Below are 18,497 nucleotides of genomic sequence, written 5' to 3'. Positions count from 1 at the left end.
AGTTAATTTAAGGCTATTACTATTAAAATTATAATTAATTATTATTATTAATATATAATCTTAAGGAGAAAGCAGAGTTGTTAGATTAATAACTCCACACTTGCTTATGTCTCATATAATTTATCGATTAATCGTTTCCTTAATTAAAAATAAATTCTTACAATTTAAACAATTAGATTTTCACATGATTAAAAATAATATTTTGTACGAATGTTCGAGTGTCAAATATTAAATTTTGTCCTTTATATTTTTTATAATTATCAAGAATCTCATCAAACGTCTCGAAAGTTATATAAATTAATAAGCAAAGACTTCTATTTTAAAAAAAAGTTCACCATTTATTTTATCATTTTAAATTTTCATAACTCTTTCACATTAATAAATAGACACTTGCATATACTTTAGTTGTATCATTAACTATTAATTAATTAAGTAAATTTCAACTTTTAGTTATCACCGAATGTATTTTTCGTGTAATAGTGTTGTATTAATCTTGATATTATCTGACTTATAAGTACAATTTTATGTAAGTAGACATGATACAATAATAATAATGTACATTAACGTAAAAAAACTTCATTTATTTATTACCTAATAGTGACAATTATAATTAGTTAATAAGTCAATTTTTTTCTTATTAGATTTATCATTGAACCTTTAAACAATCGTTTAAAATACATGTTCATCTATAATCATCTACAGTTTATACATGCACACATGCTTGTCAACACTACGACTAACCTCATTATCTCACTAACGTAATAAGTATAAAGTACTTTAATAAAAATAATTAAGTATTTATTTCTTTTAATAAATTGAAACATTAAATAAACATAGCAAATATTGCATTATATCTTAAAATAAATAATTCTACTGTGAAATCATCAATTACATGACCATATGTATATATATATATACATAATTCTTCTGAATTTCATATACATATTTTTTTTTATTAATTATTTATTACATCTAAATATATCATGGCTAACAATTATTCGCTTACAATAATTGTACAAATGCTTAAATTTCTTCGCATTTATTTCTTCATGCTTCAAGAAATTGCGTCCATTAATTTTGATAGAAGCTTCTAGAAATTTTTAATTAATTAATAACTAAAATATAAAATACAGGTCGTATTTTTAATACAAGCACATTTTTTTCTATTTTAGTTTATTACTTAAAAATAAAATTGTGATTTGCTAAATAAAAATTATTATTTATGCTAGTTTTAATTACTGAATTTTCAAGGCTGAGAAAAAATTTAATTTTGGAAAAAAAAAGCGTAATATAAATCCGATCATATCGGTAATTTACTTTCTAACGAAATTTTTCCCAATATTTCATCATATATCTTCAAAGAAAATAATCCTAAAATTACTGAATCATCATTATCGGAAAATTCTATGAGTCATAAAATAAATAAAAGTATTACTCATTAAAAATCTAATTACTCCTCCATTTGCAATCGAATTTTCATTATCAAAAAAAAATAATAAAAACAATAGCCTTGGCTGAGCTATAACAATAAACATACAGGAAAATGGAAGCCATGAAAGCGTTCAATACTCCTCTCAAGTTCTTCAATAAAAAAATCTGTACCTAAAAAAAAAAGTAACCAAAGGGTGCGGTTTTGATAGAAGTGAAGGGCAAAGTTCATTTCAGGAGAAAAATTTCTATCGCCGATGAAAATTTATAACTATTCATAATTAATTCAACATAAATATTATTATAAATATTCAAGGTATGTACCAGAACAGAAAAACTTGATTATTATCTTTATTCTTTATTTAGTATAGTATAATAAAAATCTAGACATTCGGCGGCTTGAAGTAGGCACTTATATATGTACAAGTAAGTGTATATGTAGTTGTAGACGCTTGCGTGTGTGAGTCCAACAAAATATGAGTAAAGAAAATGATATGAAATGTGAAAAATTAACAGCGCGTCTGGAATAAAACTGTCCAATGAGATAAGACTAAAAGTTTGGAATTTAGGTGATTGTCGCGATACCATTGGCCGAAATACTGCTCGCGGGTTCACTGAGTAGAGGCTCTGCACTAGTGTAAGTACTCGACTAAAGTTCTAGGGGCACCTAGAGGTAGAATTGTGGGCTGGGGGCATAGCATGGGATATATTATGTGTGTGTGTGGTGAAGTATAAAGTATAAAGAGTAACATAGACGGGAAGGGACGCAAAGGGAGAGTAAGCTGTGTACCACGGACGACAACGAGTAACGAGTAGAGACAGTTTGGAAGAGCAGCAACACACAAACCGACCCAAGAGCATCCAAAAGCGTCCACTGCCATCCGAACCAAGTACAAGGAAACAGCTAGCTCCTGCTATTTTATTGTTTTAACGCACCCGTAAATACAAAAGGTAAGTACTTAAATTATATTCGTTTTTTTAATGACTGTCTAATTATTCTGATTAATAATTTCTAGTTTTATCTAGCGTGTTCGCGGTGCAATATAAGTATTTTTGATAAAATAAAATAGCTGTTTTCCGTACGAGTTTTTAACGTTGCCACCATTTTGTAATTGACGTTTGCGAGGGAATCGTTTCTCTCAATGCACCAGTGTAGCATTTGTTGGTGACTAAACTAATGGTGAATTCTATTTCAGGTACACGTGATTATTTAAAGGAAATAAGTGTACTGACGTGCTCCAGTTTTATGGAAATGCACTTTTTAATAATTTATTTTGTGAAATAGTTGTGAGGTGTCAGCAGAGATGAATAGTTATTTAGATTAATTAAACATCGATTCGGACAATGATCTCTTGGGTTGGGGGCAAGGGAGAAGGGAGAGCGTTGTTTTTCTTGAGCAGACACTCGCACCCAAACATCGGAGACGGGAGGATCGTGATTTCGTTCATTGCGCAACGCGGATCTTTCCCCCACAATAGAAATTTTCATCCCACTATTATAATGAATCCCTTGAGATTTTTTCCATACTATTACTACCCTCACTCTTTACGGCGAGTTTATTTATTTACCTCCCCCCCTACTTATATTTACACATGCGTAGTTATGTTGGGCAATTCTTCTTTGTCAATCAACTTACTTCTCACTTTTACTTAGATTATTTTGAGTTCTTTCGTTTATTTATATTTTACTACTATAATTTCGAGCGTCTTTTTTATTATTTTCATTATCAAGCTCTGTAATTACATTTTGTGTTAATGGGAGTTATATTTAGTAATAATATTATTGTAACAGATATTATTTTAAAATTGTAGAAAATTAGTTTTTAATTTTTGTAAGTGATAGGAAAAAATTATTAATTTTAAATTGTGTGTTTTTTACAGTATTAAAGTGAAAGATGGCGCGTACAAAGCAGACAGCCCGTAAATCAACCGGAGGAAAAGCTCCGAGAAAACAATTGGCAACAAAAGCCGCCCGTAAGAGCGCACCGTCCACTGGTGGAGTTAAGAAACCTCATCGTTACCGGTAATTATTATTTTTATTTATTTAATAAATTTTTTTTTATTGATTTAACTTATTTAAATCATTATAATTGGTTAGTAAAAATTTAAATTGATTATTAATTTGTTTGATTAAAATTACAGCCCAGGTACCGTCGCTCTTCGTGAAATCAGAAGATACCAGAAGTCTACTGAGTTGTTGATCAGAAAATTGCCCTTCCAACGATTGGTTCGTGAAATCGCTCAGGATTTCAAGACCGACTTGCGTTTCCAGAGTGCAGCCATCGGCGCTCTTCAGGAAGCTTCTGAAGCTTACTTGGTTGGTCTTTTTGAAGACACTAACTTGTGCGCTATCCACGCCAAGCGTGTCACCATTATGCCGAAAGACATCCAATTGGCTCGACGAATCCGTGGTGAACGTGCTTAAATCATCACATTTTATCTATTAACAAAAGATTATCTGATCATCAAAATTACAGTTTGCCACAATTTGTATTCTTATTATTAATAATTATTGATATTAATATTCATTACTACTATTATAATTATGATTATTCGTAATAATGAATAATACATCGTATTCATTCCTGTTCTTGATATTGAAAAAAAAATTTTCTTTTTATAGCATTATATTAAACATTCACATTCAATATATATCATTCATTACACGTAAGCCACTTTATTAAATATATCAATTATTATTGTAATAAAAATGGTAACAGTTTGCGGTTTCCAAAAGTCAACTAATTTGTTTATTAACATGACATTTAATTGTTATATCTAATTCTAATGATAAATAATTGCAAAATTATTACGCGCAAACGATGTCTGGATTCGTCGTTACACATCAATTAGAATATATTATTACATTTTCATTAAATCATCATTAATCATTAATATAATATAATAATTAAAGATTATTTGCACACCCTAGTAATGTGCATTAGATTATATTACATTTAGTGTAATCCAGTTTCTGTAAGAAACATTGTAAGGTTGTATTTTTTTTATTTTTCTCTTTTTTGTTTTTTTGTATCGAAATTAATTATTCCCTAGGATAATGTGCTGGATTACATTCAAGTATTCATTGTGTGAAAAATTTCATAAATAAATTTACTAAAACCTTATTTTTTATATTTTTATTAATATACCTACCAATCACCTTGAAAAATTTTATAGGGATTTAATTAATACAGTAATTTTTTTTTCATGAGTTTATTGAATGAGCAAAATATTAAATACAATTTTTTTCACGAGTAATTTGAGTAATTATAATTTTTATAAATTACATCTTGCATGCATTTTTGATAGTTTACGAAAATTTGTCACATTAAACAATAAATAGACTTACAATCTGAATATAAATTAAATTTTAAACTCATTAAAGCTACTTTTCATTAATTAATTTTTTGTAATCATTTTTTATCAAGCTCAAATGATTAATTCAATAATTATATTAATATATAAATAAATACTGGTATTGCTAATAATTATTTATTTTAGACCGATATTATATAAATATATTAAATTTTTGTTTGATTAATCAATATTAATATTCAACATAATAACCATAAACATAAATCATTTTTTTGTAACAAAAAATTTATATCTTGCTATCGATTATTATTAATTGATTTTTTAAAATTATAAATATAACAGACATATATTTACATGTTTATTTATTAATTATTATTATTAGTAATCAATCATAAATCATCATGATTTTTTAATAAACTTTTACTTGTTTTACATTAAAGGCTAGTCAAATATAAATAAATATAAAACAATAAACTCATATCGAATTATTGATGATTACAAATACAAGCACGATAATTTTTTATTAAATTATCTAAGCTATTAAAAAAGTTAAGCAATTTTATTATTATTTTTTTTTTTTTAATTATATACTTAACACTGGAATAAAACGAGAAGTGAAATAATTATTATTTAATTCGTTGACAAATTATCTTACAGTCAAATGTGATTGTTATTTCTTGATGCGAGGCTTCGCACCTGTCGTCTTATCGTTGTCGTCCTATTGAAAAACAAGTAAATAAAAATATTTTTCGTGTTAATTAATAATATAGTGGGAAGTTATATTACTTAAAAAAGAAACAAGACGATGTGACAACAACTAGGTGCATGACTACAATGACATTTATTACAAAAGTACATTGAATAAACACACATATGAATTAATGATACTTGATATTGTTAACATGCTTGTTTTAAGACTCATATTTTTACTTTGCCTTCAATTGCAATTATTAAAAAAAATATATAAATATAAAAACATATTTTCTTAAACATTTAATGTGATACATATGTCAAATTAATAAATTATCATATACTTGTTTTTTTAAATGCATTAATTATTAATCATTAGCACTATTACAGTCAAATTATAAACAAGTGTATTTAATACATAAATAATTAAAGCATTTTATTATTTTGATGGCAATGTAATCTACGTTATTTATTTGATAAATATTGTGTACCAAGAGTCATAATTAATTGTTAATTAATTTTTAATCATAGTTTTAAACTATAAAATAAATCTAGTTTTTAAAATTAATAAATTTATCAAAATTATCGTAGATTAAATTTATGGAAATTTAATTGAAAATTTTAAAAAATTATTGAGCATCTAAATTACATAAATAAATATATTCATTGAATAAAAGCAAAATTGCAATTTAAATGCTGGGATATAAAATGTAAATATTACATAAATAAAATAAAAAAATGCGATATCGAATGTTTTGAGTTTAAATTAAATAATATAAAAAATTTTTGTACACTCTTTAAATTGAGCAGTCAGTTACATAATAAACTATGTAAATAAAAAAAATATTTATAATTTTTACGTGAATTTTGAGTCAATTAAATAAAGCTATTTAACTAAAATTAAATTAAAGAAATATTTAAATTTCTATGGAAGCACACTTAAAAAAATTAAGTACAAATCGATGATACCCTGTACCAAATAGTCTTTGCTAATTGAACAAATTATTTAGGTAGTTGATTAAATTATTAAATCAATTGATTATTTATAATTCGAACATTATCCAGTATTTTATCGAATTGAGAGTCGTAATTATTATTCGTTAATTACTAAATAAATTAAATTGATAAAGGTACAGGATAAACCATCAAGTTACGCCGCACATGTACAGTGAAAATGAACAATAGCTGCAGGTCTTTGAATAAAATTATGCTGTTACCTGTACAAATCTCTCATGGCTTGATCCTCTCGTGACGCGTTTCTGCATGAGTTCAATTTATTCTCCATAGCCTGCATCAAAAAATAAAACTTTATTAATCAACTAATTATTAACTATCAATACCCATGCATTTTTTTAAATTATTATTGGTAGTACTACTGATAAATTTATCAGGAATAAATTGTATTAGCTGGCAGGAAATTTTGAGTTTTAAGCGATGAGGAACATTAGACAGGAAAAAAAAAAACAAAACTAAACATAACAAACAAAAAAGACCTGGTGTAAAAATAAAGATGTCGTAGTGCAAGACAACGAGAGGAAGAACAATGTCAGCATTTGGTTAGCTTTGGATGCTGGATAGACACTGGACTCTGTTGACGTGTAATATCGTTCTTTTTCTCAAGTGCATTAGGACATGAGCACTTCAATCTCCTACAATCCATGCAGACCCACCTGTCGAGCTACCAATAATACCGTCTATCACACCAATTCCTATTTCTTCCTCTTATTAAATAACTTTAGTCCATTTTTTCCGTTCGTACTTAGTTTTTTGCGCGTTTGAATTTTAATAAACGTGCATTCAACACAAACGTGCAACTACGGGATAATTTAATATATAGTTTTGTAAATTAATACATACCCCAACTCGTCTCATTAAGTCGCCAATTAAATTCATCGCTTGTATTCTCGATGATGGAGCCATTGGTATGTTCATACTATTATTGTTGTTGTTGTTATTAATATTGTTGTTGTTGTTGATAACATTGCCAACACCGTTTGCAACTGGTTGAAAATTTTTAAGTAATTAATATTTATATAATTGATTATGAGTTGCAATAAAAATTAATAGTTGAAAATAAAAAAATAAAACAGAAAGTTGAGTTTTAATTTTTATTTAGTAAAAAAAAATAGAAAAAAAAAAGTAAGTACAGTTAGTTATCAAATTGTTAATTTATATTAATGAATAATGTTTAGTAATGTTAAAAATGAGCATTAATTCACATAGTTTTAAATAGAGTTTTTAGAGTATCAAAATTAATTAAATATGAGTGTTTGGACAGTCAAAGTTATTTCAGTAAATAGTCAATGTGTTTAAAAGAAAAAAAAATTAATCGGAAATGTTTTGTTAGTGCCGGCGTGTAAAAAAGCCTTTAGTTTTTCTTAATGCTTTATGCATCTTACGTTTAAACGGTGCTGTTGTCGAATGAGTTGTCGGTATATTTTGCTGCGAGAGTGGAGAGATTACAGGAGTGTTATTAGTCTCAAGTTCAACTTGTAGTTTATTACTGTCCATTAAAGCACGGACTTTATCTGCTGCTGATTTGTCATTATCCGGAAGGTGTCTTTTGACATGTTTAATCTCTTGTTTAAGATCTGTAATTAAACATAAATATTATTAAGATTAATATTTTATTTTTATAATTAAGGTAGTACGAGCGCGGGGGGATAGGTATCGACTGTAGCACGGTAAGGGGAAAGCAGTAGCCATATGATTTTTTTTAATATATCGCGTTCCAGATGCCATAAGGGCGTGTAGCGGCAAAAGGTCACGGTGAAAAGCCATAAGCGCGTATAAAAAATTTTTTTTCGGGAATCGACGTAGTTTCGTCTGAAATGTGCAGAAATGCAAAAAAAATTTTATACGCCCTTATGGCTTCCGGGACTTACCTCGGATCCCATTAGGGCGTATAATAAAAATTCTATTTTTTATTTTAAGACAAAAAAAATTTTTAGTTTGGAAAAAATTTTTTTTTTGGAAAATTTTTTTTTTGCATTTCTGCACATTTTATGAAAAAATACGTCGGTTCCCAAAAAAAAATTTTTTTATACGCCCTTTTGACATCCGAGGTGGGTCCCGGGAGCCATAAGGGTATATGAAAAAAATTTTTTTTCGGGAATCAACTTATTTTTGAATGAAACGTGTAGAAATACAAAAAAAAAAATTTCTCCAAACTAAAAATTTTTTTTGGACTTGGAAAAAAAAAAAATAGAATTTCTATTATATGCCTTCGTGGTTTCCGCGTGCCACAAGGGCGTATAATTTTTATACGCCCTTATGACACCTGTAACGCGATATAGATATACATTTAACATTGGCTAATGGCGGTATTTATTTTTCTTTTAATTGATACACTTTAATTAGTCGGGCAAGTGTAAATTCTTTTGAATTAAATTCATCATTAATATATTTACTTTCATCCATAAGTTTTTTAAAAATATTCATAAACAGTTTTACGAGAAAAATACAGAAATGTATCAATGTTTAGAGGTTACCTCATAAGACCAATGTTAAATTGCTCAACTTTAAAGTTAATTATTTATTTAAATAATCGGGCAATCTCCTTCAAATTTTCGGAATTTATTTAGACATATTTAAACTTCATATTAACAAAATGTCAAGCCTTTTATCAAAAGTTGCCTTGGTGCTCATACTAGCTTATTAAACTAATTAAATATCGAAAATAAAAATACCTCTATTCTCATCCATCAGTCTTTGAACTAAAACTTTGAGATTTTCCTTTTCATCAAGTTCTGATTCCAATAGAGCATTTTTTTCAATTGCTGAATTGAATTTAGCTTCTATGGCTTCTTCAGACGCTTGATTTATTCTGTAAATAATTTATTAAATAAATTTAGCGCACATATGTTATTTTTTGCCAGTAATTTATGAATGCAGAATATTTACCGATGGGCTCGTTCTAGATCATCGTTTTTTTGCTCCAACTCTCTAATATATTTGACAAGCTGCTCATGTTGGCTCTCCAATTCAGTGGCTCGTGTTTGGAAAACCGAACAATCTACTGCTTGTTGATCCAATCGTGTTCTCAACTGTTCAACTTCAGTAGCTAATCGTGAATTCCGTTGCCTCAATTCACGATTTGTGTTCTCAGCTTGCTCCAACGCTGTTTCCAACTCTTTCTCCAGCATCTTTGAATTTTCCTCAAATTCTGCTAACTCTTGCTCCACGTCTTGTTTCCTATAATCAATCATACATCAGTAACATCATTCTAAGGTAATTTAAAATCTATTTGCAATTATAAAAAACTGTATTTAAAAATTTAACATACCTTTGGAACATTTGTTGAGCCAAATCCATCCAATATTGAATCTCATCATCCTTGGATGTAAATTCTGGCACCTCGATCTCCATCATTGTTATTTTGAGGCAACAAAATCGAGTTGTTAATTTAAATTTATTTTTCTCCTATTTCTTAATTTTAATTTTATGTCCGACAATAAATGTTAAATATTTAAAAAATAATTTTATTTAATCATAATCAACAGCAAATGTACATCCTGCAACAATAAATAGAAAAAAATGATAAATACCTTAAAAACATCACAAAATAAATTTAAATTTAAATGTTAATTATTAAATGACCTTCTATTTAATCTAAGTAATTTTAAATGATGCGATAAGTATAATAAAATCAGAACATATATATAAATGTTTTTTTTCTTTGACAAATCCACCTGCCAAATTATTATTGTAGATAAAAAATTATTGTATACAGTATTATTTATAATTTATGTTTTATTTTACAATTAGAGCTATATTACTCAAGGATAAATAGACTTTGGCCTACGCTTCACGATTGCGTTGCCTGCTCATAATATATTACACATTTGTTATGTTGTTATATTAACATACATCTATGCATGAATAAATATACCTCTACCAAAACATTTAATAAAATATCATATGAATCATTCAACACACACTTTACTTGCTGATGATGGTAACGGATTAAAAAATTCCGCGTCACATTGATCACGTGATAATCATTGATTTTTAATTATTTTTCAAAACATTAATTTTTTTAATTCCTACTTAGATTATCATATACTTATTTTCATTAGTTTATACTGATCAACTTACATTTATAATTTTTTTTAACAAAACCCAATTCACGACCGACTCACATAAGACTGTATATTTATTAAGACTACAAAATGGCGAGTAATGAATGTGAAAGCTAATTAAATGGAAATAATGAAAACATTGGTGTGCTTGATGTTTTTGAAATCTTCAAATGGCGGGAAATTTTAAATATTTTACTAATTTTTCTTTTTTTCTGTTTCTTGTAATATTTCAATAAAATTTTTCCTAATTTCTCTTTAAAAATAAAATAACTGATAAAAAATTTTAATTAATTTTTGTTTTTTCTACTGACATAATTTTTTTTTGTAAATTAAAATAATTGCTTGTGCTGCCCTCAATTGTCAGATTTTAAACTAAAAGTATTGCTTACAAATTATAACCTCAATTTAAAAATAATTTAAGAATAGCAAAACTGTATATGTAAATATACAGCGCACATGGTTTTATTTATTACATAAAATAATTTTTTTTATTTTGTAATATTACAAAATGTTAGCTACAAAAACATTTTTTCGTAAGACTAAAAGTGGAAATATTTTTAAGGTAAGAATTTTTAATAAATAATATTAATTTTAAATTATTAGCAGCACTTGCAAAATAATTATAAATTTTTTTAGATTGTAAGAGATCATTACCTGCGAGATGATATTTGGTGTGGATCTGAAGCTTGTGAGTCGTGTAAGCCACGTAAAAAAGATCTTGTGCTAGAAGAAGAAAATCCAGGAACCAAGAGCTCACTTATTTCTGGCTCGTACTATTTATTACTGGACACCAATATAGTTCTTGATCAAGTAAGTAAATTTTTTTTAACAGCTGAGCGCTTTTATTAAATTAAAACATAATATTTATTTTATTATAGATAAATATCTTGGAAGAGGATTTGCTGTGCAATGTAATTATCCTCCAGACGGTTTTGGAAGAAGTAAAGCACCGTAGTTCTAATGTTTACAAAAAATTGAAAGACATAATAGCTGATCCAAAACGTAAATTTTACGTTTTTGTCAACGAACACCACAAAGACACCTTTGTCGAGCGGGTACCTGGTGAAAAAATAAATGACCGCAATGACAGGGCCATCAGAACTGCCTGCCTGTGGTACAAAAGTCATTTGGAGCAATCGAAAAATAACAACATCAATATTGTCTTGCTTACTGATGATAATGAAAATCGGAGCAAAGCGCAGGTTGAAGGCTGCCTTGCATTTACAAGTAATTTTAATTACTAATTAAAAAAAAAAAATAATAATTAATGACTATTTTCTTAATTTATTTTATTTGCTTACAGTGGAAGAATATGTTTGTTCGCTGGAGAATTCTGGGTTCTTAGAAGATAAATTATGTAAAAAAAATTATGAAATTGATGGTGGGAAAGGTGAACCATTATTTCCCTCTCATTTGACTCCAGCGCAATTGCACGATGGAATTAAAAATGGAAAATTGCTTCAGGGAACATTTTTAGCGTCACGGGAAAATTTTTTGGAAGGAAGTGTTAACGTTGAAGGAATGGAAAAATTCGTATGTTTTATTTTATTTCTTCATTAATTTTAATATAAGATTTTGGATTGTTTATTGACTGATTTCGCGTGCCTAAAGGTAAAAGGGCGTATAACAATTTATGCGCCTTTTTACCTTCGCAAAGGTAAAAGGGCGCATATTAGGTAGATTTCATAGAAATCAATCTTTTGGATTGGTCCTCATGTTGGAATTTACTCGGAATTTTGTCGTAATATCTCTTAACTAGTCGAGTAAATCTCAAAAATAACGTTAGTTAAAAAATTTATTACACATATCCTTTGGATAGTAACTTTGAGTGAGTTCGAAGATGAGCAAAATCCATCAATAAGTTTATAAATGGCAGCTCTTCAAAATTATCAAAATAGTGAAAATCACGTTTTTGGTGACTTCATTGATGTATAACTTTTGATTGAGAAGAGATGGCTAATTTTTTATGAATTCATGTGAAAGCTCATGAAATTACCTTTAATTTGATGTGTATAACACTGACATTTTGACCATGTTTAGTTATTTTATCAAAGTTAAGAGTTCTATTGAACCATTTTCAGGCAATGTTTAGTGCAACCGACTTATGAATGTTATTCTATCGAGAATCTTCAACAGATCCTAATGAAATTTAGTATGCAAATTTTTTAGACAATTAGCTTGCATGAGCCTTAAAATGAGCGAAATCCTTTGATTAGTTTAGAAATAGTAGCTCTTAAAAATGATCAAAATAGTAAAAATTACGTTTTCGGTGACTTCATTTATGTATAACTTTTAATTTCAAACCGAACGGCAAAAAAATTTTTTTTATGCGCCCTTTCAGCACAAATCCCTACTAACCCTTAGCTATACGCCCTTTTACCTTTAGGCACGCGATTTATTAACTAATTATTTTAAACAGATATTCGTACAAGGAAGAATTGGATTGAATAGAGCTATTGATGGTGATATTGTAGCTGTTGAATTATTACCAGAAGAAGAATGGTCAGTTCCAAGTGAATTAATCCTGCAAGACGAAGCTGATGAAGATGATCCAGGTGACATTTTGGAGGAAGAAAAGGAAATAATTGTTAAGACGACGACAGAAGTTGAACGAACGCCAACAGGTAAAATAGTTGGCATCATAAGAAGAAAATGGCGACAATATTGTGGCATATTGCAGCCAAGTGCTGTCAAAGGGGTAAAAGAATAATAATAATAATTATTAGCACTAGTATTAATTTTGTTGTTATTGATTTAAGTTGTAAATAATTGGGTATGGATTTTTTTAATAGATTAAAATTTTATTTGATTCAGAATGTAAAGCATCTTTTCGTCCCAGCTGAAAGGAAGATTCCTAAAGTGAGAATCGAAACACGACAATCAGAGACTTTGAGTAGCCAAAGAATAATTGTTGCTATTGATTCTTGGCCAAGAAATTCTCGATATCCATCGGGACATTTTGTTCGCGCGCTAGGAAAAGTCGGTGATAAGGAAACTGAGAACGAAGTGCTTTTATTGGAACACGATGTACCACACAGTAGATTTTCCGACGCTGTTCTTAGTTTTCTTCCAAAATTACCTTGGATTATCACCGAGGAAGTAAGTATTTTTTATTTTACAATTCATTTTTCAATTCATCAAAGCCTCCAGATGGTTAATATTTTCGGTGACCTCAATTTCTACACGCGAAATGATTCGTATCTATTTTAAAATTAGCATTGATCAATTTGTTTATTTAAATAAATTACCTGCGTAAATTTTCTATACGCTGACGTTGCCGTGTTGACACTTGCGAATGTGTATAATAAGGTACTACCGGTAGCGGTGGCGGGGGCGGTATTGTGCTTTCTGTTGAATTAATTTCTAAAATCGGCAGCGCTACACTCGAATCTTTATTATTACCGTTGTTTTTATTTAATAAAATAGTTTTCGTATTCTTGACTTTTCTCGTTACCAAAGTATTTAAATTTTCCAAAGCCAATTGTTTGCTCTGCAAATAATTAACCGATTAAAAACTTGTCAGTCTAAATTTAATTTATCAAACCTTTATATCCGATAAAAATCCCTCTAGAGTTTCTAATTTTCGTGTCGATTTAATTGACTCCCATCGTGAAAACATGGCAGGGTCAAAAACAGATACAATAGTCTCCATTTCACGTATTTCTATATCAAGTTATCAATTTTTACTCTCAATTGTATATAATAATAATAAAAAAATTTACCAGTGTCTTTTAATTTCTTTAAAGTCTCTTCAACGCATTTTTTCTCCTTGTCAATGCACTTTTTTTGTAATTTTTGTTTCTGTACATTAATTTGCACGCGTTTTAATTCTTTTAGCATGCATTCAAGCTCTTGAGCACTGTTTAAAAATTTTTTCTCCAGAAATCTGTTACAAAAATAATTTTTTATAATATTATAACTAATTTATAAATAAATACTTACACGGGATAGTCATTAATAAAACTTAGATAGTTAGTATCTTTGAAAAGAAAATTTAAAAGTTCTTCCAACTTTTCATAAATTACACCAATATTTTTTGAAGATATTTTTAGCTTAACATCACTCTGACTTTCTTTACTCGAATTTCCTTCATCTAATGAACCGCTCTATTTAATTAAACAAAATTATATTAATTTTCACAAACAAATTGATTATACTTTACTTTTAACAAGATTTAAATATTTACAACACTTTGTTTAACTTTTTTAAATTTCGCCATTATTTGATCAATTGTCTTCTCAGACGAACGCTTTATTATTAAATTAAAATTTCTTTTCATTTTTTTTTTTATTTCTTTAATAAATAATTATAGTTAACCACAAATAATTTTTAAACTAAAACGAGCATATTCAAAAAAATTAGTAACAAAAATTTTAATAAAATGAAACAAAAGAAGTGAAACGATTTTATTTTATTTTAATTGTTAATAGGACATTGCATCGAGAGAAGATTTACGTCATCTGGACATTTGTTCAGTAGATCCACCAGGATGTACTGACATTGACGACGCACTTCATTGCCGAGATTTAGAAAATGGAAACTTGGAAGTGGGCGTTCATATTGCAGATGTTACGCATTTTATTCGACCTGGAACTGCTTTGGACCAAGAGGCTGCTTTGAGAGCAACTACTGTTTATCTCGTTGATAAACGAATTGACATGGTGCCAGGTAATTTTTATTTTATTAAATTTAAATCTATTCAATTGTAATACCAAGTTTTTAATTAATAAAACATTTAATCATTTTATTTTCAGGCTTATTGAGTTCTAATCTCTGTTCGCTTCGTGGCAATGAAGAAAGATTTGCCTTCTCATGTATTTGGGAAATCGATCACGATGCTAATATTATTAATACGAGATTTTGTAAGTCAGTAATACGATCACGACGAGCGATGACTTATGAAGAAGCTCAATTATTAATCGACGATAAATCGCAAAATGATGCATTAGCGGTATCATTGAGAGGATTGAATAATTTAGCCAAGAAATTGAAGAAACGTCGACTTGAAAATGGGTATTTTTTATTTATTTCCATATTAGTAGTAATCTATATTATAAAGAGAATAAGCAAAATTTTGTGGCCAGTGTATTTATATGATAAAATGGGTTTTTATGGTTAAATTTGGTATCGTTGGAAAAGTCTTTACCTGAAGTTGTGCCTTTTCAAGGTTTTATATAATTCTCACCGATAGTCAATTTAAGTATTTAGGCTGCATTCGAAAATGCTCTATCTCTAGATACATAATTAAGAAATGACCTTGTATTTTGAGAACTATTGACATTTTTAAAGATATAAGCTCATCCCGATGTTACACTCATCAAGACCTTTTATTTGAGTACCCACATCAATTTTTCATATATTTTATATATTATATATATTTATATATGAAAAATATATCAAAATGCATGTGGGTACTCAAATGAAAGCTCTCGATGAGAGTAACATCGGGATGAGCTTATATCTTTAAAAATGTCAATAATTATGAAATGACCTTGTATCTTGTGAATTATTAACATTTTTAAAGATATAAGCTCATCCCGATGTTACATTCATCAAGACCTTTCATTTGAGTACCCACATCAATTTTTCATATACTTTATATATTTATATATATTATATATAATTATATATGAAAAATATGTCAAAATGCATGTGGGTACTCAAATGAAAGCTCTTGATGAGTGTAACATCGGGATAAGCTTATATCTTTAAAAACATCAATATTTAAGAAATGACCTTGTATCTTGTCAACTAATGATATTTTTAAAGATATAAGCTCACCCTGGCATTACACTCATTAAGACCTTTCATTTGAGTACCCACATCAGTTTTTCATATATTTTATGTATTTATATATATGAATATATGAAAAATATATCAAAATGCATGTGGGTACTCAAATGAAAGCTCTTGAAAAGTGTAACATCGGGATGAGCTTATATCTTAAAAAACGTCAATAGTTAAAAAAGTACAGTGCAATTTAACAAAAGTCATTATTTAATAAAGCAAAATTTTATTTATTTATATTTCACAAGTCATGGCAGTCCTCTAGTGACTGCAAGATTGCTAGTTATAATTACTTCTTATTAATATTTACTCAATAATTCAACAGAGCACTAGTATTGGCGTCTCCAGAGATACGGTTTCAAGTGGACAGTGAAACTCATGATCCAATCGAAGTAGAAGCTAAAAAATTACGCGACACAAATTCTATGGTCGAGGAGTTTATGTTGTTGGCCAATATATCAGTAGCAGAAAAAATTTTAGCAGAATTTCCTGATTGTGCGATGCTAAGAAGACATCCAGAGCCACCACAATCTAATTTCGAGCCGCTCATCAAAGCTGGCAGACATCAAGGCTTTGAGATCAACACTTCCAGCGGAAAAGAATTAGCGCAATCACTCGAATGTGCCCATAAAGAAGACAACCCATACTTTAATACGATGTTAAAAATTTTAGCTACTCGCTGCATGATGCAGGCTGTCTATTTTATAAGTGGTATGGTTCAGCAATCGGAATTTTTCCATTATGGTTTAGCTTGTCCAATTTATACCCATTTTACATCACCAATTAGAAGGTAATTATCGATATCTCTTGTTTTTGCAATATTTATTCTGAGAATGATTTAAATTACGTATAATATTTACAGATACGCTGATATAGTGGTCCATCGATTACTTGCTGTTTGTATTGGAGCTGATGCAACTTATCCAGATTTACTGGATAAAAAGAAAAATCATGCACTTTGTCATAATTTAAATTATCGTAATCGTATGGCTCAGTACGCTGGACGTGCTTCAGTTGCTTTGAATACCCATGTAATTTTTTTTTTTTTAATTCAATTTAATATCTAGTTGAGTGAAATGCAATTCTGGTGTACTAATAATATTTATGATTTTATTTTAGTTGTTCTTCCGTGAAAAAGTTGAAGATGAAGACGGCTACATACTTTTTGTTCGTAAGAATGCATTGCAGGTCCTAATTCCTAAGTACGGACTTGAAGGAACTTTGTACTTGAACAAAAAAGGTGACACATCTGGAGTTAAATTTATTTATAATGAAGAAGAACACACACAGACGTGTGGTGATGTTGTCTTCAGGTCATTTGATCCTGTTATTGTACAATTGAGCTTAGATAGATCTAATGTCCAACACGAAAAATTAGTATTCAAACTTGTTAAGCCAGAGGTAAATTGTTATTTTTTTTTTAATTTAATGCAAACATTAATGACACTGAAGTTAGCAAACATCTAAAAATATTTGATTTTTTTAATTAATTAAATTACAACTAAAAAGATAATTATAAAAAATTACACTTATAGTTTTTTAAGTTTTTTACAAGTGAAAATTTTTTTTTTAATTGTTTAATTGAAATTTTTTAAATAAAAAATTTCTAAAAATTTTGAAATGTCGGCTAACTTTATTTTCATAAACTTGAGTGTAAATAATTTTATAATAAAAAATTATTTTTAGATTTCTGGATTCAGTGTTCCTGGAGTTAAAAAACGTAAAGTATCAGATCCAGAGCCAATACCGATTGAAGTTCCAGCGAAGAAAAATAAAAAACAGAAGAAAAAGAAGAATAAGAAGTAATTAAAATTTATTGACAATATTATGGCATAATATTATTATAATTGAATGAAATTGTTATTTTTACCGTATGAATCAAGTTTGCAAGTGGTTTTGAAGTGTAAATGTCAATTTTATATTTTACAATTATAAGTGAGACATATTATTTTCATTATTACTTTGGTATTCATGTTTATAAATAATTGCAAAAATAAAATAATGATTTTTCAAAGTTGAACCCATGTTAAATTTCAATTTGTCACCTACATTTCCTTCTTTATGTTTCAAGAACTGTTCTATAGTCAACGCTCTCTGTATTTGACTCGCCCGTACAGGACCATTCTCTGTATTTGACTCGTCCTAGTCCATAAGATCTGTGTAAAATCGTCAAATACAGAGGAAGAATGTGGTCAAA

At 28.4% G+C, this 18,497-nt stretch overlaps 4 protein-coding genes across 6 annotated transcripts; 2 read left to right on the top strand and 2 right to left on the bottom strand.

Annotated features, from left to right (window-relative positions):
- The first annotated feature begins 1,987 nt into the window (after positions 1-1,987).
- LOC123268549 (histone H3.3A) lies at positions 1,988-4,552 on the top strand. 2 transcript variants are annotated; one of them, XM_044733718.1, is made up of 3 exons: positions 1,988-2,379; positions 3,309-3,450; positions 3,570-4,552. In XM_044733718.1, the coding sequence occupies exons 2-3, from the start codon at positions 3,323-3,325 to the stop codon at positions 3,850-3,852; spliced, it is 411 nt and encodes a 136-aa protein (XP_044589653.1). In that variant the 5' UTR covers positions 1,988-2,379; positions 3,309-3,322; the 3' UTR covers positions 3,853-4,552. The 2 variants fall into 2 exon arrangements, with proteins under 2 accessions (XP_044589653.1, XP_044589654.1); XM_044733719.1 differs by lacking the exon at positions 1,988-2,379 and adding an exon at positions 2,509-2,624.
- Positions 4,553-5,122: 570 nt separating this feature from the next.
- Positions 5,123-10,645, bottom strand: LOC123268525 (nuclear distribution protein nudE-like 1). Of its 2 annotated transcripts, XR_006510244.1 has the most exons (9): positions 10,530-10,645; positions 9,718-9,946; positions 9,336-9,626; positions 9,122-9,258; positions 7,832-8,023; positions 7,290-7,432; positions 6,926-7,110; positions 6,650-6,720; positions 5,436-5,460 (listed from the first exon to the last, which is right to left on the bottom strand). XR_006510244.1 is itself a non-coding variant. In XM_044733682.1 (8 exons), exons 2-8 carry the CDS (start codon positions 9,801-9,803, stop codon positions 5,400-5,402), a joined length of 981 nt encoding a protein of 326 aa, XP_044589617.1. In that variant the 5' UTR covers positions 9,804-9,946; positions 10,530-10,644; the 3' UTR covers positions 5,123-5,399. The 2 variants fall into 2 exon arrangements, 1 of the variants encoding a protein (XP_044589617.1); XM_044733682.1 differs by lacking the exon at positions 6,926-7,110 and having other exon boundaries at positions 5,123-5,460; positions 10,530-10,644.
- A 278-nt stretch (positions 10,646-10,923) lies between these two features.
- On the top strand, positions 10,924-18,336 carry LOC123268489 (exosome complex exonuclease RRP44). The gene is made up of 12 exons (XM_044733607.1): positions 10,924-11,075; positions 11,150-11,323; positions 11,392-11,740; positions 11,817-12,046; positions 12,933-13,211; positions 13,328-13,612; positions 14,944-15,181; positions 15,268-15,526; positions 16,626-17,090; positions 17,163-17,331; positions 17,420-17,701; positions 17,987-18,336. The coding sequence occupies exons 1-12, from the start codon at positions 11,022-11,024 to the stop codon at positions 18,104-18,106; spliced, it is 2,904 nt and encodes a 967-aa protein (XP_044589542.1). The 5' UTR covers positions 10,924-11,021; the 3' UTR covers positions 18,107-18,336.
- On the bottom strand, positions 13,547-14,600 carry LOC123268540. The gene is made up of 5 exons (XM_044733705.1): positions 14,452-14,600; positions 14,236-14,399; positions 14,058-14,176; positions 13,762-14,003; positions 13,547-13,714 (listed from the first exon to the last, which is right to left on the bottom strand). The coding sequence occupies exons 1-5, from the start codon at positions 14,466-14,468 to the stop codon at positions 13,693-13,695; spliced, it is 564 nt and encodes a 187-aa protein (XP_044589640.1). The 5' UTR covers positions 14,469-14,600; the 3' UTR covers positions 13,547-13,692.
- Positions 18,337-18,497: the final 161 nt, after the last annotated feature.

This window comes from Cotesia glomerata, linkage group LG7 (assembly GCF_020080835.1).
Source record: "Cotesia glomerata isolate CgM1 linkage group LG7, MPM_Cglom_v2.3, whole genome shotgun sequence".
Lineage (NCBI taxonomy): Eukaryota > Metazoa > Arthropoda > Insecta > Hymenoptera > Braconidae > Cotesia > Cotesia glomerata.
Note: the sequence above shows the minus strand (reverse complement) of the source record. Positions and strands in the feature narration are given on the sequence as shown.